This window comes from Hemicordylus capensis, chromosome 1 (genome assembly GCF_027244095.1).
Source record: "Hemicordylus capensis ecotype Gifberg chromosome 1, rHemCap1.1.pri, whole genome shotgun sequence".
Lineage (NCBI taxonomy): Eukaryota > Metazoa > Chordata > Lepidosauria > Squamata > Cordylidae > Hemicordylus > Hemicordylus capensis.
The window spans coordinates 76,818,838-76,841,049 of NC_069657.1; the positions used below are offsets into that span (position 1 = coordinate 76,818,838).

Consider the following 22,212-nt stretch of genomic DNA (forward strand, 5'->3'; position numbering starts at 1 on the left):
TAAAGCTATCTTGTGTCAAGTACTGGAGTGTAGCCTTAGAAGATGCTTCTATCTTATAACATACAACAACAACAAAATAGTAATTTTGGAAGCAAGGAAGTCCTATCCATTGCGGGTTGGGGGGAATGTTGGTTTCAAAAACATCTTGTCCACGCCTCTCTTTTTATTATAATAGTTTTTCAGAAATGCATCTGAATGTCAACAGTCTCAGTTACTGAAATATTTTTGGGAATTTGCTGTTCATGTGTGAATTTCTTCACTCTGTTTTAGTTAGTTCAATAGTGCATTCAGTGTTTTTGATTGCCACTTGTGTGAAACAATTGCACTCTAATTCCATGCATACAAACAATGTAAAAATGTGTAAAATTTGTAACCACTAGATTTCAATCACTTAAACCATTCAGAACTGCTGGATGCAATCAAATCTATCATTCACTTTAACAATTATATAATCCCTGTGGTTTACTGCTTCAGCACTAGTTATTTGCCATGGCTGGAGACAAGATGAAGGTGAGTTGACAGAAGCTGATTCACTAGTGGAGCCAGACCATGGGCAGCCTGTGTCCAGCCGCAGCAGGGGCCCCACTCGCCCCGCCCCCTAGCCTGACATCAGACATGGGCGTTAGCCACACCCCATGATCCCATTCAGGAGTTAGATCCAGGCTGGTGCTGCGTTCACAGTGCGGCCAGGAGCAGCTGTTCCTTTCACAGTACTTCCAGTGACTGTTGCTGGTGTGTATCTTATGTTTCTTTTAGAATGTGAGCCCTTTGGGGACAGGGAGCCATCTTATTTTATTTGTTTGTTATTTCGCTTTGTAAACCGCCCTGAGCCATTTTTGGAAGGGCGGTATAGAAATCAAATAAATAAATAAATAAATAAATAAACAAAAATAAATAAATAAAGGCAGGGAGAGCCGCTTCTGGCCATGCTGCGAACACAGTGCTGGCCATCCAACTCCCAAACAGGGCCCCGTGGCCCCGTTCGGAAACTAGATCGGGGCCAGTGCTGCGTTTGCAGTGTGGCCAGAAGTGGCTCTCCCTGCCTTTAAGGCAGGGAACAGCTGCTCCTGGCCGCGCTGCAAATGCAGTGCCGGCCATTTAACTCCCAAATGGGGCTGCATGGCCCCACCCGGGAGCTAAACCAGCACCCCCCACATCTGACATCAGACACAGGGGGCATGCCGGGGTCGTGAGGCACGGCCCGAGGGGCAGCAGACCAAGTTCTTTGAACCCAGTTGCCCAATACTGGCTACGCCCCTGAGCTGATTTTAGGGAAAGCTAAGTTAATGAAAATTGGTTTGCCTGGTGACTAGGGGCAGAAACTCCAGCTATCACTTGTCTTACTTGATTATTCAAGTTTGCAGCTTGTGAGGAACCTAGTGTGTCATATCACAGCCAGAGATGGGCATGTAATCAGCCATCTGTCAAGGAAGTTGTGATACTTATTCAGGTTCAGTCACAATGGCTGTCATGCATAATCTTCAAGATGCACTACTGTTATGGAGCTGATATTGTGGAGAGGTGCTTCAGTCTCAGACTTATGTCCAACTGTAATCTTTATAATCAACTGAGAACAATCTCTGTAGTATTTTTCATAATGTGACAAAGAACAAAGACACACAGTATGAGTACCAGTTCAACAAAAACATGTATTTACAAACTGGACAATTTTGTTATCAGAAACATATGAGTTAGCAAAGTTTGACTGCGGCCTTTTGCCCAACATTTGACAATCACACTGAGATCAACTGTTCTCAGAATTTACTAAACACTTAGAATCTATGACAACAATCTTTTCTCCTTTCAATAAATCTCCATTTTAGATATAGCTATCTACTGGCTTTTTAAACTGTTCAAACATTTTAATATTGTTTAAGTTAGTATTTATTAAAGATTTGCCTCATAAGTTGCCTAGTGAGTGTAGTACAAGCTAAAAAATGGGATAGAAATAGGAAAAAGAAGGGTTTTTTAAATTCCCACTGAATTTCATGGGACTTGAGTTAGTTGCGATTAACCGGTCTCAGTGCGTTTAATGGTGTAAAGACATAATTAACTTTCTTTGGATACAAAACAAATAATGTAAATAAACTATTGAAAAGAATGAATTAAAATATTTGAAAAAGATCAATGCTGATAATGCCTTTAAAAAGAGGATTAAAGGTATGTGCTTCAACAGAAATCCAAGAGAAACTCCAAACAGTAAGCTCCAAACTATAAGCCATAGTTAATAGCTTGCCTCTAAGAGGATTTTTTTAAAAAAGTGTGACAAATGTCCCACTGCTGCCAATTATGTTTCCATGTTCATTGAAAAGTTATTTATATTTAATTTCTTCCTCAGTCAGTTTTCCTCACCAGTGAAGAATGAAAAACATTTCATAAAGTTTTGTAACTTCAAAAGAAATCTGGAATAAAAAGGCTAACATTAAAATAATAATAATAATTAAATGCTATATTTCAAAAGTCCCAATCAATCACACCACGGCTATATGCACAAACTATCAGTCTCGGGATACCTGCATAGTTTCCCCTTAAACTAGCTGCAGTGCCTAGTCAAGCCCCAGGAATGGAATCTGTGCACTGTTTATTTCATTTCAGAGAGGCTGTTAAAGCTGTTTGCAATATGCAGTCAATATCCTTAATTAAAGCTGATCACCAAGTACAAAGATATTTTTAAGACTAATAGCTATCTTCCCAGTCTTGGTGTGTGGGTGCAGCCTCTTTCTTATGCTGCACTCTGGCACAGTCCCCTTGCTTTGGAGCTGTAGCAGTTGCCATTGGCACTGTTGTGATGTCATTCAGGAGGAAGTTCCTGGAAGACAGGCTCTTGTCTATAACTGGTGTTTTTTGAATGATCATCTATGCAGTCCCACAACTGGAATATGCACCTGTGCAGAGCATCTCTGCAGTTTTCTACAGCTCTAGATAGGGAACTGGAAGCAAGATTCTTCTATGAGCAACTAATCTATATAAGGGAAAATGTGATTTTTTTTAAAATCAAAGAAATTCCACCACTATAGTCAAACATGTTGTGAAGACCCTTGGTGCCATGAAGAGACCAAAAAGAACAACTTGGTACTGGTAACAAGTACTCTGACCACAAAGCAGAGAAATCTCCAACATCTTAGATGGATGTTGGTATGGGAGATCTGAAATATCATAGACAAATGAAGATACTGATGTCCAGAAGCTCAAATATAGGTGTTAAGTTGTCATCTGAGTAGAATCAGAGGTTCTAACACCATTTGGTGAGCAAACTGCAGACCAATCTGGGTCAAGGCCAGATTAGTTCAGCTGCTCTGTGAAAACTGATGGGGCAAGCAGGTTGTGTTAAGCTATGGCTGCATTACCCAATTTTATTCTGATCAAAAACCAGTGGCCCAAGGTAACATGGCCCCACACAGCAGAGAGGTCTGTCACCAAAGATGATGCTTGGCTCCTAGGAAAGAGTCAAAAGACTCTACCTAAAGGTCTCTGAGTTTCTAGTGGAGTGTCTGAGAGATTTTTCAATTTTAAAATTTTAAGGCAGGAAGGGAAAAGCTGAGGTTTCCTTTGAAAAGGTTGTGAAGTAGGGTACTGAGAAGAATTTATTTGACATATTTTTATATTGCCCCAAACTTATGTCTCTGGGTGGTTTACAATAAAACAAACAAAAGAAAAAGGTTAAAAAACTTAGAATAATTTAAAATTTAAAACGATGTTAAAATGTTCTCCGCTGCTGCCCCGAGGCTTTGGAATGCACTCCCTAGTGAAATAAGAGCCTCCCCATCTCTGACAGTTTTTAAAAGTCTTTAAAAACACACCTCCTCACCCAGGCTTTTAATTAATGTTGTTTTAATGGTTTTAATGCTGTTTTAAAATATTATTTTCAAAATTTTAAGTTGTTGTTATGCGTGTGTGTGTGTGTGTGTGGTTTTTTCTTCTTCCCCATTTTTGTCTTAACGAATGTTTTACTTTGTTTTTATTCTGTTGTAAACCGCCCAGAGACGCAAGTTTTGGGTGGTATAAAAATGTTTTAATAAATAAATAATAAATAAAACTATTAAAACAGTATCTAATAAAAAGTCTGGGTGAACACATGCATCTTAACTGCCTTTTGAAAAGATTTCAGAGTGGGGAGGCTCTTATTTCAACAGGGAGCACATTCCAAAGCCTTGGGGGAGCAACAGAGAAGCCCTGTCCCCCAAGTAGCCACCAGACAAGCTGCTGGCAACTGCAGACAAACCTCTCCTGATAATCTCAATGGGCAACGGGATTCACGGCAACAGTAAGAAACTGAAATAAATTGTACCTGAAAGAATCTTCCAGGTAAAGATATTCACTGATCTTAGGATCAGCAGGTGAAGACGATGCTCTAGATGTTGGAACACTGGTTTGGGCAGAGTCAAATACTGTGGTAAACGTTCAGCAATCATTATTATGTCCCATGGACAAACAATACCGAAGCTTGCACTGCCACTTATTAATGATTCAGTTTTTTGTTTGTCACCCAAACATATCTGTGCTTCCTGTTCTTTTACAAGTAGCAAATGACTTGTGGAATTCTCTGCCACTGCTGAGGCTGGCAGGCTCCAGCAAAGTCATGTTAAGCAATGTGGAAGAGGCTGTGATGAGGAGGGATGTGTCAATAAAAACCCTTCAGGGATGAATTATCTTCTACACTTTTTCCAGGCCCTGAAAGATTCAATTTCAAGGCTCAATTTTCATATGGTCTACAGTTTTTTTAGAACCTTTGCTGTTGTCTTGGAAGTATGCTTAGCCTTATTTACCCTCAGAATCTGTTCTGATTCTGTCCCTAGGGTCAGTGTGTCCAATGTCTCATGAGAGAAAGCTGCCAGGGCCTCAGAGCAAGGTCCTAACTAACCTACTGCGGTGAGCCTGTTTTTGTAAACTGCTAGTCATAAACACAACACTACAAATTATGGCCCTTGCCTATACAATTCAAACAAAAAATTGAAGTGGGAACTTTAGCACAGTCACCACAGCATTTCTTGGAAGTGGTCTGCTATACCACACTTCCTATCTGTACCATGCATTTGAGGGACCTGTACCCAGGTTCACTTTTAAAATGAATGCAGGTATAGTCATTCACACCAAAACCATGTATGTGAACACAAGCACAACACAAAATCTGAATAGGGTGTGAGATACCTGCCTCTGTCTGAAAAGATGACCAGGAGTGTCAGCTTCCTGAAAAGACCTCTAGAAGATTCCACAAGTGATCTGCACAACTGCACAACCCACAGTGACACTGACTGTCACCAAATTTTGGCAAGTGGGATGGATACAGTTGGAAAGCAGGACCCTTTCACTGCACCCTGAGGGCCAGAGCAGCCCCAGCCACACTAACACCAATACAAATTTGCATTAGCAATACCCTACACTAAAGGGTGATACAACACACACTTCGAAATAAGGAAGCATCTGACGTAGCATCCAGTCTCTGGCAAGAATGGAAGAGTCATACAGCTGTGCCCCAGTTTACAGATAGGATGCCAATTCAACTGCTGCAGCAGAAGCAACTCTTGCACCAGGGTACGGAGGACTGGGCTGTAAATTCAAAGTGTTTGGGGGCTGTGGGAGAGCTATGAAGTTGAAGTACATTTTGTAAGAAGTTTAGTAAACAATTCATTTTATTTCTGCAGTCTCTCAAACAAAAACACCATCACAAAAAGTTGCCTGAGGAAAAACACATGAGAGCCTACCCTTCAGGCATAGATTTTTGCCTGTAGGTGCCCCCACCGGAGCCGATTTCACTAGAGGAGGACAAGTTGCTGGGGGAGTTACGGCACTGCTGTGATCTTGCTAAGGCAATGGATGAAACGGTGACGTAGACATCAGAGCCAGGTGATAATCTGTTCAATACAAACAAATCCCAAATTCTACATTATTAAAGGAATCACCAGAGTGCAAAGCTTGATACGGCAACAACACTATTATGGGGACTGCCACATCAGCAGTGTCACTGCATCGAGACAGTAAAAAATGAAGCCAGCTGGAGGGCAATATGTATTTCCTCTATTAATCTATTCCCTATGGACTAGTGAAGCAGGACTGTGGGGAGGCAAAGGGGAGAAATGACTTTTTCCAAGGACTGCCAGAAATAAACTTGCTGAATCGCTTTTGCTATGTGTAAGAAAGAAATATTAATGCACAACATATTTCATCTGAATTCCAATCTTTTTAAAAAAAAAATGTGTCCAGGCATTTCAGAACAAAATTTAGCACACAGTTTAAAAAACTTATTAACCACTATGATCCCACTGCCTTGTAAAATCTTAGCATTTTAGAATTAGTGTATTTTACTGAATATCTGAAGAGCAAAATATATAAAACCTTGCGGAATGTTCACACATTATAGAATATTTCATCCTCAATAGCTCTTAGACAATATACTTCCCTCTGGTCCAAAATGAGAGCTGTATGGTATAAGTAATCTGCCTGTCCACACAACCAGCCTTGCTAGGACTGTAAGTCTCCAAATGCACTTCAGCCTTTAGTTTATTTAAACATTGAAGAACAGCATCATAGGTCATGTGAACAGTAAAAAACCCTGGCAAGACCAGGGGCCGGAACCGCTTTTCTTTCTCCCTCAGATAAATGGCTGGGGTGGGGGAGGAGAAGCAAACAAACATTTATTTTCGAACGGTGGAATGAACATTTTTACTTACTATAAGTGGAAGAGGGAAAACAGGCGTTATATTCTGATCCTCAGAGGCACACCATTAAACCCTATACTTTTACTTTAGTCTATTACACTTAATATAAACACTTCCCTATTTCCCTGCATAAGTAAAAGCATTTGCTTGCAATGAAAACCAACAGCTGAAGAGTTGGAAATTTAAGGGACAGTCAAGGCAGATTAACAATTCTCTCTTTCTCAGGTTTCTCAGGTTTCTCAGGTTGAGGCAGTGGGCAGGAGTGCTTTTTATCAGCTTCGGCTGATATGTCCGCTATGTCCATTTTTAGAGGTGAATGACCTTAAAACAGTAGTACATATGTTGGTAACCTTCAGGCTTGACTACTACAATGCACTCTGCGTGGGGCTGCCTTTGTACATAGTCTGGAAACTACAATTGGTACAGAATGCGGCAGCCAGATTGGTCTCTGGGACAACACGATGGGACCGTATAACACTGGTTTTGAAAGAACTGCACTAGCTGCCGATATGCATCCGGGTGAAATACAAAGTGCTGGTTATTACCTATACAGCCCTTAACAACTTGGATCCAGGCTATTTAAGGTCCTTTGTCATGAACCCTGCTGCCTGTTACGATCTTTTGGAGAGGTCCTGTTACTGTTGCCACCAGGTTGTTTGGTGGCGACCCAGGACTAGGCTTTCGCTGTGGCTGTCCTTTCCTGAAATCCCACTCTTTTGTGATGGTTCATACCTTTGTCCACATTTTAGGTGAGCCTGTGGGATCCAACTCTACAAGGACTAGAGGAGAGAGAGGTGCTGCCTGGCCATTTTATTGAATCCTGCAACTATCTGGAAAGTTGGAATATGCTCCCTGCTGAAATAAGAGTATCTCCTTCTCTGTTTGTTTTCAGGAAGACCCTCAAGACTCTCCTCACAAGGTTTTAATTAGGATTTTAATAATTTTAATAATTTCTTTTAATAACTGTTTTATACTATCTATCTATTTCTCTAAGGCGTACACTTTGCTAATCCCATGCATGGCAGCTCTTGTGAGAGATAGTGAGCCAACTGCCGGCAGAGAGAGAGGAAAGCAGTGGTGCCGGCAGACGAGTTGGGAAACAAAATGCCGGGGGGGGGGGATTGGCTGCGGGTGGGGGAAGAAAATGGATGCAGTGGGGCTGGGTGAGGGGATGGGAAAATGGCAGTGGGGGAGGAAAGATCTCAGTGGCAATGGGCAGGGAAAGAACTCAGCAGCAGCAGGCGGGAAAAACTAGAGGTGCAGATGCTCTGCACCCAGCCCAGCTAGTTGTTTTTATTGTGTTTTGTGTATTTTAATCTCTGTTGTCTTTTAAATATTTTAAATTTTGTACACCTCCTAGAGATGTACATATCAGGTGGTATAAAAATAGGATGAATGAAAAGAATGAACAAAGTAAAAATTCAGTGAGACTGATGAATATACATAGATTTCCACACACAACTACCAAGCAATACAAAATCAATATTTGCACTGAAATTGGCAAGCAATGACCCAACTGTAGTAAGACTGGAAAGGTGTGCAACTTCCAAAGGCTCAATATGTGTCTATCTTTTCAATTGCACACAGCACACCCTTTAAATGTCAGAGTCAGGGGTAGGGGTGTGCACGGAACCGCCAAACTGCGGTCCGGCACTGGAGTGGGGGGTTGCTTTAAGAGCGGGGGAGGGTCTACTTACCCCTCCTGCCGCTTTCCCGCTCTGGCACCCGTAATTTTAGTAGGAATTGGGGCGGCAGGATACCTCCCTGCTGCCCCTTCCCCCCTTTCGCTATGAAAAGCTCCCAGGAGTCCTCTGCGCATGTGCACATTGTGCATGCGCTTCACATCTCTGTGACATGCGCGCACGCGCAGAGAACTCCTGGGAGCTTTTCATAGCGAAAGGGGAAGAGGCGGCAGGGAGGTATCCTGCCGCCCCAATTAGTACTAAAATTATGGGCGCCAGAGAAGGAAAGCGGCGGCGGGAGGGGGGCAAGTAAACCCTCCCCCCGCTCTTAAAGCAACCCCCCCACCCGAACCGAACCGCCCAATTAGTACTAAAATTATGGGCGCCAGAGAAGGAAAGCGACGGGGGGGGGGCAAGTAAACCCTCCCCCCGCTCTTAAAGCAACCCCCCCACCCGAACCGAACCGCCCAGGTCCGGACTGGTCCGGAGGCCTTTAGAATGGCCTCCGGACCGGTCCGTGCACATCCCTAGTCAGGGGACAGAGAACTGCATATAATACAAGTGTACTCTACTGGTATAAGTAATAGTGGAACTATTCAGGAGAAGGAGGCTGTGATTCACTGGTGGTGGGTTGGAGGAGAAGTACTCAGACCTCCGAGTCGATGAAAATTACCTTTCCTGCAATCCCACTCTTTTGTGATTGTTCATAGCTTTGTCCACATTTTAGGTGAGCCTGTGGGATCCAACTCTACAAGGACTAGGCGGGGAGAGAGGTGCTGCCTAGTCATTTTATTGGATCCTGCAACCATCTGGAAAGTTTTAGATAGCAAATGGGTAAAAGCAGATAACCTGCTCCCAACTTTAAAGAGTATTTCAAAAGTTATGGCCTGTACACACATCAATACTTACCATTCAGGCAAATAAATACCATTACAAGACTAACTTAATCTGGGTGTGCTCTTTACCCTTTATGCTAAAAGTAGTTCAAGCTGACAACTGAATTTCCATTCTGTTATCATGGCTTTGACCATCAAACATCGCTATGGCTTTTGTTGATAGGATGATCAATGGGAACCATGCATACAAAGTAACAATATGAATGACTCAAAATAAAGTAACACAGTAACCTGAGAGTGCACATAGGCACCCCCCCCCGAAAATATACCTTTTTAACTTCTTTCCACAACACATCATTCCAAAGGAATGAGAGAAGGTGCATTCATGAGCACATGCAGCATCATCTCTATCTGCTAAACTATCTATATTTTGTAGGAAAACCAAGATGTTGCAAGACCTCACTAAAAAGTTGTGTGATGTTAAAAAAAAGTTTCCAGATTTTACTAAGATTGTTTGGGAGAGAGGCAAAGTTTTCTGTAATGTATTTAAAATGTTGGACTAAATATAATGTGCAATTGTATTACAAAGTGTGTTAAGATAGTCATATATTTTCCTATAGCAGTTTTATGTTATTTAGATACAATTATTTACAATTTATTTATTAATTTATTCATTAAAACTTTCTTATATACCGCCTCCTCCAAAGACTAGGCGGTGAACAACAATACCAATACCAATTAATTTTAAAAAAAGAAAACATAGTAATAATTAAAGGGCAAATGCCTGGCGAAACAGGTGGATGTTAAAAAGGGCCTTAAAAGCAGCCAGGCAGGGAGCTGAACAAATCGGTGTGTGGGAGGGAGAGTGTTCCAAAGAAGAGGGGTGGCCACAGAGAAGGCCCTCCTATGGGCCCCGGCACCACGCAATACACCAGGGCCCGGGACACTAAGGAGGGCCAACAGAGAAGACCTCACATGCCGGGATACAACTGGCTGAGAGAGGTGATCCTGGAGATATACAGGTTCTAAGCCCATGAGGGTTTTGTAGGTGAGAACCAGCACTTTGAATTGGATCCAGAAGCAAACAGGCAACCAGTGCAGCGACCATAAAAGAGGTGTGACACTATCAAATCTACGGCCACCCATAAGGAGGCAGGCCGCTGCATTCTGGACTAGTTGAAGCTTCCTAATCATTTCCAAAGGCAACTCTAGGTAGAGTGCATTACAGTAATCTAAACAAGAGGTAACAAAGGCATGAGTTACTGTTGCTAGGACCTGCCGGTCGAGAAAAGGCTGTAACTGGTGAACCAGACAAAGCTGGGCAAAGGCACCCCTGGCCACAGCCTCCACCTGCTGCAATATAATTTATATTGTGAATATAAACATACTGTGACAAAATTACATTCCAAGTTTTACTTTTGGCTCAGTAAATCCTGTACTTTTAGTTTTAAATTCATTGCATTGTGTGATATTTTTTCCCATGACAGGGATGTATCTTGGCTCCTTTCCTTTTTAATTTTTATATTAATTCACTAATAAAGCAGTTGGATGGAATGGACCTGCATACCCCCGATCCAGGGGCAGATCCAGGTGGGGTGCAAGGGTGCAGTTGTACCCCCTGTGAATTCATGTTGAGTCTCTTGCAGATCGGCAGTAGCAGAGAGTCAAGAAAGGGTTAACGTTTCTCCCAGCCCTATTGGTTCTCCTGGAGTATTGTGCTCCTCCCCCTCGCTTGGAATTTGTAAATGCAGAGCCCAGGAAGCTGGCAGTTGGGCTCCCTCCAAGAAGGAAAGTAAAACATTTTGTAAAAACCAACCCTTTGCTGTTTGTTTTGTTTGTGTGTGATTTGTTCCCCGTGGTCAAGCTACCATGTTGCTCGCTCTCCCCCCCCCCCACCCATGAACCATGTATGTGTTGTACATGTGAGAGAAGTCCCATCCCGTGCGTGAAATAGAGTTTTAAGCTTAAAAAAAAAAACATTTTCAAAGTATGCCAAAACTTCTAGTGCAAACTTGTAAGAAAAACCCTCCCCATCCCAACAGTATATCTTTAAATTACCTAGCAACACCTCTGTTAAGGGAGAGAGGAAGAGTGAAAAAGTATTAAATTTGAAAAGGAGGAGGGGAATGCTCTGACAAAATAGATCAGTTTTTGTTTCTGTTCCTGAAGTTACACTGCTTATATCTCTAATCTGGTCTCTGTGTGTGGGTTCCTCCCCCCACCCCCACTAAAAATATTTATATGCTGTTTTTTTAACAACAGAATTCTCAGAATAGCTTAAATAGCAAAATATGAGAAAATGGTTCTCTTAACATGTTTCCCCTTTTAAACATTACTATTTTATTTTATTTTGAAACTCATTTTTAAATCTCCCTTGCACATGAAATGATTGGTTGTCTTTATTTATTTATTTGTTTATTCAATTTCTATTCCGCCCTTCCAAAAATGGCTCAGGGCAGTTTACACAGAGAAATAATTAATAAATAAGATGGATCCCTATGCCCAAAGGGCTCACAATCTACAAAGAAACATAAGATAGACACCAACAACAGTCACTGGAGGAATACTTTGCTGGGGGTGGATAGGGCCAGCTACTCTCCCCCTGCTAAATAAAGAGAATCACCACATTAAAAAGTGCCTCTTTGCCAAGTTAGCAGAATTTAGCAATTCTGCAAAATTGAGGTAACTCCATATATAACATTCTGCTGTCCTATTTGAAATCAAAATGGTGGCTTTTCTTTCTGTAGTGTAAAGACACACACTATACATTGTATATATACCGTAGTATATAGACACTAGTGAATTTCGGCCCGTTGAATAACGGGCGCTAGTAACGGCGCTTCTGGCCCCCCGCCGCCATTCCCCCTCCCGCCGCCGCCAGCCTGCATGCCCGCCTGCCCACCCTCCCAGCTGCTTTTTGAACCAAGCCCCCCCCCCCCCGATTAAGGGCCAAATCGGCCCATGCCCTTGCCCCCGCGGCCGCCGCCCGCCCGCCCGCCCTCCCAGCTGCCGAGACCTCCATAGCCCCGGCCCACGTCCTTCGCTCGATCACAGTTCCTATTTAGAGAAGAAGAGAGGAGCTCGCAAGCAGAGCTCCTCTCTCTTTAAAGCCTCTTCCCGAACTGGCGCTTTGGGCGCAAAGGACGCCTATTGCGTCCTTTGCGTCCATAGCGCCATTTCAGGCACTGACTTTGCACAGAGTGGAGCTCTGCATGTGAGCTCCTCTCTCCTCCTCTAAATAGGAACTGTGACCAAGCGAAGGACGTGGGCCGGGGCTGTGGAGGTCTGGTGTGGGTAAGGAGCGGTCAGCGGCGGCAGCCGTGGGGGCAATTACATGGGCCGATTTGGCCCTTAAACTTCGCCAACATGGCCGCCCGTGTCTGGGCGGCCGTATCTTTTTTGGCAGTTCTGAGCATGCGCTCTGCGCATGCCCAGAACTGCCGAAAAAGACACAGGCGCACGGGATCACACACAGGGCTTTTATTATATAGGATACACTATAGCTGCATATGATTTTCTGCTTAAATGAAATGTATTATTTATTTATTTGTCAAATGTGTACACCGTCCCAAACTTTCATCTCTGGGCGGCTAACAATAGGATAAAACAAGTTAAAAACATATACAAAAACTAATAACTATTTAACAATTTAAAAATAAACCAGAAATTAAAACCTAAAAATGCTGTAAGCCGAGAAAGCCTGGGCGAAAAGATGGGTTTTCAGGTGTTTTTTTAAAATTGCCAGAGATGGGGAGGATAGTCTCTCAGCAGGGAGCACATTCCACAATCTCGGGGCAGCAACCGAGAAGGCCCATCTCTGTGTAGCCACCAAATGAGTTGGCGGTCAGAAGAGATCAAACTGTATAGCATGCTGCTGTGATTGATGTGTTCTTCCTCCCCACTTTTATCCTCACAACAATCCTGTGGGGCAGGTTTGGAGGGGAGAGAGAGAATGTCTCAGCTAAAGTCTCACAGTGAGTTTCATGACTGAATGGGGAACGCAAGTCCCCCAATCCTAGTCTTAACACTCTAATCACTACACCACACTGGTTCTCAACTATGTGCCTATTGATTGTAGGAGAAATCTGATGCAGGAGAAAAAGATTCTTTTTTAGTGTGATGCAAACTAGTGGGGAGGAGAGTGTTGGATATCTTTAAGAGAGCATGAAAAGGTTTATTTATCAAAATGTGGTGAAGCTGTGGGCCCAAGCACTGGATCTTTAAAGTACCTAGCAACACCTCTGTTAAGGGAGAGAGGAAGAGTGGTAGGAATGTCCATGCAAGATCTGGTATTGGCAGGTATGTTCAGAATTTCTTTCTTTCTTTTTTAATCAATCAATCTTTCCCTGAGTGTATTTTAGAGTAAAAAGTAGTGAATTCAGCTAATTTAAGGGGTGTGTGTGAGAGAGAAATAGCAGAGAGGAAGAGGAAGACAGAAGGTGGTATGAGGTGGGTGCAAGGCTATGTGTGGCTCCCCAGAGGTACATCAGAATCTAATTGGCCGAGCACCAGATTTGAGCTTGACACCTCCTGGCATAGTGCATTTTCAAGAGAGAGATAAAATCCAAGCCCCAATATTTTTATGGGGGGGGGGAAGAGAATCTTTTTTTGGGGGGGATTCCTGTTGCACCTCCTGTAAATTCCTGCTGGATCCGCCCCTGCTCCCCTCCTCGCAAAATGAATGACAAATGTATATCAAATCTTGCTCTACACCAATAATGCAGCAATTATATCACAAACCACCACAGGGCTCAGGAAAGCACTCAGAATTCTTGCACAGTATTGTAGAGAAGACCATCTTTTGATCATCTATCACAAGACTAAGCTCATGGTCTTTGCAAAAAGACCCAAGTAGAATAACTGGAATATCAATGGTGATATGATTATGTTAAATGCTTTAAATATCTGGGAGTTGTATTCCACAGATCAGGTAAGCTGAAGGCTCATATGGATCATGTTGTATTGTTGACCAAGGAAGTGGTCAACAAAGAAGTGTGGCAGCCATTTTAAGCTTTTTTCATTCCCAAGGTGAGTTTGTTCTGGCAGCCATAAGGCTATTTGAAGTGAAGCTATTAGCCCAACTGCTATATAGGGCACAACTTGGCCCATACCTTAATTAAATAGAATTTCAAAGGGCACAATCCAAATTTCTAAGAGCAATTTTGCAGGTTTCCAGGTGTGTGTCCCTGGTTTGCTAAAGACAGAGCTACAGAGAGCAAAAGCAAGAGCTTGGGTAATAATAATCTAGACCTTTACACTGGTTCAAGGTCCAGTTCTGCTCATCAGGTTTAGCACTGTTAACACTGGGTGATAATTTCCAATCAATATGGAAGCAAGCTATATGTTCATAATTTTTTAGATACAGCTGTTTAATAATCTCATGGCTACCCTCTTTTCTAAGGATAGCAGCTTTATAGTATTATAATATAGCTTTATACTATTAGTGTAGTAATTGTTAAGTAATATAGTTTTATGGTTCCATAATTTATTTTTATTATTTTGAAACATGCTCTACTGTTCTATCTTATGTTGGTCTTGGGGGCTAAAATAAAGATGATTGATTGACTGAGCAGGCTCTGTCGAGAAAACATTTGAATCACGGTCTTTCTGCAGATATGTTGATATTTGATGTTGAATTTGAGAATGATTTAAATCTAGTTCCAAATGATATTAAGGCTTGGACGGAGAGACCTTGAAGTGAACCATCTAATTATTTCACCACCCTTGTAATTGCTCAACATTGAAGATCGTTCTCTAGGGCTCAATTTAATGTTCTCGCCTCTGTATTGTTGCAAGGCAGGTTCCATATTATTCTTTATGAAGAACGGATTTGTCCATGTGGATCAGGTGAGATCAAAACCATTGGATGTGATTGCTTTATTGTCCCTTCTATAGAGATTTACACAGCAGCCTTATTACACCACTTTTAATACACCTACCAGGACATTCAGAAAAATTCTGTTTCCTTTCTTTTAGCAGAGAAAAAGGCAGATATCAGCTACAATGATGCTAAGTTTTGTGCGGCAGCTATTAGAGTTCACCAAGAGATTGTAAAGGGTAGTAGGCTGGAGTGTAATTATTGAACATCAAAGAATGTGTACGTTTACCTGGATCGATATCTGAAAAGTAAAAGTGTTGTTTTGGTTTTATGTGTATGTTTATTGTGGCCTTATATTGTTCTAATTTGGTCATGGACCATAATAAACTTGAAGTTGAAAAAGTTTGGATTTGGAATGTTAAGAACATCATTACAGCCCAGCTGGATCAAGCCCAAGGCCCATCTAGCCCAGCATCCTCTTTCACACAGTGGCCCTCCAGATGCCACTGGAAGCTTACAGGCAGGAGCAGAGGGCATGCCCTCTGTCCTGCTGTTACTCCCCTGCCACTGGTACTCAGAGGCACCCTGCCTCTGAGGCTGGAGATGGCCTACAGCCCTCAAACTGGTAGCCATTCCGTTTGCTGTCAGGAAATGAAATTTCCTGGCAATCAATTTCATGGGATGACCCCTGGTTGTAGTATTATGTGAAAGAGAGAAAAATTTCTCTCTATCCACTTTCTCCACACCATGCCTCCCCACAGTTGTCTTTTTTCTAAACTAAACTAAACTAAAAACTATTTTCTAAACTAAAAAGCCTCAAATGGTGTAGCCTTGCCCCATGAGGAAGGTGCGCTAGGCCCCTGATCATCTTGGTTGCCCTCTTCTGCACCTTTTCCAGTTCTACAATGTCCTTCTTTAGATGTGGTGACCAGAATTGTATGCAGTACTCCAGGTGTGGCCGCACCATAGTTTTGTATAAGGGCATTATAATATTAGCAGTTTTATTTTCAATCCCCTTCCTAATGATTCCAAGCATGGAATTGGCCCTTTTCACAGAAGCCGCACACTAGTCAACACTTTCAACGAGGTGTCCACCATGACCCCAAGATCCCTCTCCTGGCCAGTCACCGACAGCTCAGATCCCATCAGTGTATACATGAAGTTGGGGTTTTTCAACCCAATGTGCATCACTTTACACTTGCCAACAATGAACCGCATTTGCCATTTTGTTGCCCACTCACCCAGTTTGGAGAGATCCTTTTAGAGCTCCTCACAATCCGTTTTGGATTTCACTACCCGTAAGAGTTTGGTGTCATCTGTAAATTTGGCCACCTCTCTGCTTACCCCAACTTCTATATCATTTATAAATAAATTAAAAAGCACCGGTCCAAGTAGAGATCCCTGGGGGACTCCACTTCTTACTTCCCTCCATTGTGAAAACTCTCCATTTATACCTACCCTCTGTTTCCTGTCTTTCAACCAGCTACCAATACACACATTCACTTGTCCCCTTATCCCATGACTGCTAAGTTTTTTCAAGAGTCTTTGATGAGGAACTTTGTCAAAAGCTTTTTGGAAGTCCAGGTATACTATGTCAACCAGATCATCTTTATACACACACCCGTTGTCACTCTCAAAGAACTCCAAAAGGTTTGTGAGGCAAGATTTACCTTTACAGAAGCCATGCTAGTTCTCCCCTAGCAGGGCCTGTTCTTCTTAACAATTTTATCCTTGAGAATGCTTTCCATCAATTTGCCTGGAACGGACATTAAGCTAACCGGCCTGTAATTTCCCAGATTTCCCCTGTATCCCCTTTTGAAAATCGATGTTACATTAGCTACTTTTCGGTCCTCCGGTACAGAGCCTGATTGTAGGGATAAGTTATATATTTTAGCAAGGAGTTCGGCAATTTCACATTTGAGTTCATTAAGTATTCTTGGATGGATGCCTTCTGGCCCTGGCGATTTGCTAGTTTTTAATTTTTCCAGACAGTTTAGATCATCATCTCTTGTCACTTCTATCTGACTTAGTTCTTTAGCCTCCGTCCCTGAAAAGTTTGCTTAAGGAACAGGTATATGCTCAATATCCTCTACTGTGAAGACAGATGCAAATAACTCATTTAGATTCTCTGCAACCTCCATATCATCTTAATAATCCCTTTCACTCCCTCATTGCCTAACGGTTCAACTGCCTCCCTGTTTATTATCTGGGCAAGAAGGTGTTAAAGCCCATACTAAGAATCGAGCAGAAAAGTCCTGAAGCCAAGACTGGAAAATCCATAGTGAAAGTGGGAGGGGGAGAGAGAGAGAGACAGTTTGAAAATGTTCTCTTGGAAAGCAGGTAGTGTTTACTTGCTGGTGGTTGGGACTGCATAAAAGTGTCTGAGGAACAGCCTATTGAAAGGCTGATGGGAAAAGAACCAAGTATTATCCTGAGTAAAGAGAATCAGCTGTGTGAGCTGTGAAGAGAAACAGTTTAAAAACAAAGAGTCCTATGAAAGTTGTATATGCCTAAAGGGTATGAAAGGCTTCTGTAACAGTCAAAACAACAGTCCTGTAACTAAACAAGTAAACTACCCAACTTTCTAAGAAGAGAACTGAGCTAACATCATAATTTAATTAACTAACTTCTATTTCATTCATCTTTAAAGAATCCATATATTAGATAGATATACAGAGCTTTACATACTTAGATCCTGAGATCCTATATACAGTATTCACACAAACTTTAAATGGTGGCAGTAAAATAAAGGAACACAGAGGAATAAAAATAATAAAATAAGTTCAAATAAGTGCATTCTAGAAATTCCCCTCATGACAGAAACTGAAGTATATCTCTTTGATTTCATTACAAAAACAGGGTCTTCTGGGAGAAAACTCAAGAGAGGGTGCCTGGAGGAGAGGGCAGCAGCAGATGAAGTGAGATCTTTTCAGTGCTTTGGTGTTGGGGATGGGAGAGAAGAGAGAGGACTGGAGAGGTTGAAAAGGCAGAGGTGCTGCCACCGCCACCTATGACAGTGAGAAAAACTACCAATCTACACACCAAGGAGCCACTTTGCCAAGGGTACCCTCAGAACCTGGAAGCCAGCTCTACAAGAACAGCAAAAGCCTAGGAATCAACTTCTGTCTGCTGCTTCTTCCAACAGAAATCCTACAACTTGCTAAGACAAACAGCTAATTTATTAATCCTCCTTTGTATTTTTCTTCTCACCAATTCTGTTATTTAGCCTAGGGCCAAGAGAAGGTAAAAAGAAGAAAGGAACACCAATTCCGAGATACTGTGGTGATAACCATAAGATGATAAGAATTTGTATAACAAGCAGGCAGTTTCTGGTGTGAAATGAAAACACTCACTCTCCTGGCCCTGTGTAATGGATTTTTTTCTGTCTTTTTAAAAGGTGCATATTGATGATGGAGATGAGATGCAAAATCAAGAACCTGCGAGTCAACATCATTTTGTGCAATGATAGTTTCTACTGGTCCCACATGACCAGGAAAATGGTTAATTTCAAGTATGCTCCTATATAAGGTTAATATAAGGTTAAGAGCCAGCGTGGTGTAGTGGTTAGAGTGCTGACTAGGACCGGGGAGACCCAAGTTCAAATCCCCATTCAGCCATGATACTTGCTAGGTGACTCTGAGCCAATCACTTCTCTCTCAGCCTAACCTAGTTGACAGGGTTGTTGTGAGGAGAAACTTAAGTATGTAGTACTCCGCTCTGGGCTCCTTGGAGGAAGAGCGGGATATAAAAATGTAATAAATAAATAAATAAATAATACTTTACATGACAGGATCTTTCATCTTAACTTGTTAATCAGATCTGGGTCATTGAAACTTCCTCACAAGTGCAATATAGCTACATGAATATGGCTGTTTGATTGAGGAGGGAAGTTATTAGGATTGAAATGAAAAGAACCTTGGTTGGGCCCAGGATTGAAGCCTGAATGCACTTGGGGACAGAACACTTGGAGTTCATCTAAGAGGCACTGCTATTGCATAGACGTGCACGTCTCCTATGACTGAACATCATCTAACATTGTATCAGACTTCCACAGACTCCAACATGATCTAGATCAGTGATTCCCAACCTGGGGGCCTCCAGATGTTGCTGAAATACAACTCCCATCATCCCCAGCCACAATAAGTTATAGCTGGGTGGGAGTTGTAGTTCAGCAGCATCTGGAGGTCCCCAGGTTGGGAACCACTGATCCAATTATAACTGCCATAACCAGAAAGCAATCATCATCATCATCATCATCTACATGTGGATCCAATAATCTGAGCCAAGTCTCACTTCTACACTATGTTGTTGAGGAGTTAAGTATGTGGGACAAAACACACCGACTTTGACTCTCTCTCTCTCTCTCTCTCACACACACACACACACACACACCCCACCCCCCCCACTGTGTCTACATGCTCCATGAGTGCACATGCGCACACACACACGCACGCACGCACACACACACACACACACACACACACACACACACACACAGTTGACCCTGCGCCCACATCACGGTTGCTGCCTGCTTCTCTTTGTTACCATATGGTTCTCTGCTTGTTGGCTGAGCCGAGCAGCACACCTTCTTTGCCACTGCTCAACTCCAGGAAGGGCAAGTAAACAGTCAGAAAGATGGCCAGCGGGTCCACCTTTGGCTAGTGTGGGCAGCAGCATTGGTTGTGATGGCTCTCCCTCACCATCTACTCCATGTCCCTCTCTTCTATGGCACTCCTGCAGCTACATTTATAGAGAGTGCTAGTTAGTTCTAAGACTAGCAAGCAAACAAGGCAAACACTCAGACTCCCCCTTATAACCCACATCTCAGTCGAGAAACCCAGGAGTAAGCTAACAGCTGAGTGCAGCCCATGACTATTTCTTATTTTGTTTACAAGGGACAAGGTGCTAGATTTGGCAACTGCTGACTCAGAGTAAAGGGCGAGGGGAGACCAGGCAGTTTTTTTCTGGTTAGGAATTCCTAGAAATTATGTATCTGTCATTTTGCTTGAGTCAATATTTTTATTCTTGGTAAAAAGTTATTACTGCCAGATGACTGCTCTGTAGTTCACGTCCCAAATATTTTGCCTGGTAGTCATTTAAATGCTGGTTGTCTGGCTGTAAAAAGAAAGTGCATTTCATAAATTGTCTATGGCATCTTGGGACAGAAATCCAATTTCACAGCAACAGAATCATTGACTTTGGGGGACTAGGCTTGTGAACCAGACAGTTTGGATCATGTATTTAGTTCAGCCTCTCTGCATATTCTTTGAGACATTAATCTTTGTGTTTACAAGGTAATAAGAAACAACCACCAACAAAAACAAACAAATAAAATTAAAATAAATCAAAACAAAACAAATAAAACCTATTGAAATCATTTTGTTTTGAAATTCATGTTGAGGTTCTGTAGCACAGTTCTTTTGCATGAGTTTCCCCGAAATATTTATTCTGGTTTCTGTTTCTGTGCCCAGGGGGCATCTGCTTTTTGCTTACTAAATTTGCCTCAAAATTTGCAGTTGCATAGACTACAGTATCCCACCCACACTGCACTGTTCCATAATGATAGTGAGGAAAGGAGTCAAGTAACTGTATAAGCAGCTGTAGAGAACCAAAACTGTCATTTGCAAGCAATACTGCCTAAGGTGGGGATTACTAATTTAGTACTTTTACAGCCCAATTCAATGTATGCTTTGGGGGGGTGGGGGGTGAATACCACTGTCTTCAATAGGATTTATTCCCAAGTAAGTGTGCAGAGGACTGTAGCCTTGATTTGCAAAATGTTTTTCAAGCTTTGTCCATTTATCAGGTTTGTTATCACAAGAGGTAAGTCACCCACAGCCAATCACCAAATTATAACTAACATGCAGGGAAGTAACTTGCCTAGGGAGCAAGAGGTTGCTGGTTCGAATCCCCGCTGGTATGTTTCCCGGACTTTGGGAAACACCTATATCAGGCAGCAGCGATATAGGAAGAAGCTGAAAGGCATGATCTCATACTGCGTGGGAGGAGGCAATGGTAAACCCTTCTTGTATTCCACCAAAGACAACTACAGGGCTCTGTGGGCACCAGAAATCGACACCGACTCAATGGCACAACTTTACCTTTAAGAACCCCCAACATTTTGAGCAAGCTTGGAAGAAGTGAGAAATGCTGAAGCACTAGGCAAGCCAAAGGACAAGAAGCACAATTGGCCATATGAACAGGACAGTTCAATAACCAGCATCACAAATGTTGACTGCTGAAAGCAATGTCAGATACATTTTATTTCAGTGATTACTTTTAGCAGTGAATGGGGGTAAAAAAGAAAGCAAGAGGTAAAACTGCAGAACATCAATATGAACTGTATGGAGTTTAGGCACAGTTAGAACTTTGGGCAGAACATATGAAGCTGAGTGCACACAGGCCTGCTTATATCAGGGTCAACTGAGTTCTACTCATAGGCCCAATGTTTAAGCAAAACTGGCTTTGTCAGATGACATCATGAAATAGTGGTGACACCAGGCTTGCATCAAGCAATCAAAAACAAAACAAGGGCCAATACAGGCTCCAAACATGTGTGTTGGTCTATGCAGAAATACCAACACGTTTCAGATTACATTTGTTGTTTTCTAGCAGATATGGGAAAATCTGGAATGAACAAAACCAATTGTTTTGACAAACTAATTGTAAATACAATACATGAAAGAGCGAACACCTCCAAGAAGTAAACTTTTCCTTCATCACAATACAAGAGCTGTCAAAATTCTGATGCAATCCAAAATGGCCTCAAGAGCCTTATAATTGTCCTAAAATAGCATTCTGAGATAATAATGACATTTTCTCTAAATATTAAAATAAAGTGTACTGTTGAGTTGGTGTCGACTCCTGGTGACCACAGAGCCCTGTCTTTTGGTAGAATACAGGAGGGGTTTACCATTGCCATCTCCCGCACAGTATGAGATGATGCCTTTCAGCATCTTCCTATATTGCTGCTGCCCGATACAGGTGTTTCCCACAGTCTAGGAAACATACCAGCAGGGATTTGAACCGGCAACCTCAGGCTTGCTAGTCAAGTTACTTCCCCACTGCGCCATTAGGTGGCTCTCTCTAAACATTAGTATGGAATATCTCAGGGAACAAAAAGATAATTACCCTGGAACTACTCTGCTGCTTTATTAATCTCAGGTTTAGACCTCCCATTGTTGCTGTACTGAGTTCTTGCTTTCAACCTTCCCCTTCCT

The 22,212-nt window shown here is 42.3% G+C and overlaps 1 protein-coding gene across 8 annotated transcripts in view; it reads right to left on the reverse strand.

The window, feature by feature from the left end:
• The window catches only part of SIPA1L1 (signal induced proliferation associated 1 like 1), a 320,297-nt gene that overhangs the window by 43,673 nt on the left and 254,412 nt on the right, over window positions 1-22,212 (reverse strand). For 7 of the 8 annotated variants that reach the window (XM_053311160.1, XM_053311170.1, XM_053311201.1 and 4 more), the window contains one exon: window positions 5,703-5,852. The exons of the other annotated variant lie outside the window; for it this stretch is intronic. In XM_053311160.1, coding sequence (XP_053167135.1) covers window positions 5,703-5,852 — 150 coding nt within the window. The remainder of the gene's footprint in view (window positions 1-5,702; window positions 5,853-22,212) is intronic. 8 annotated transcript variants of the gene reach the window in all.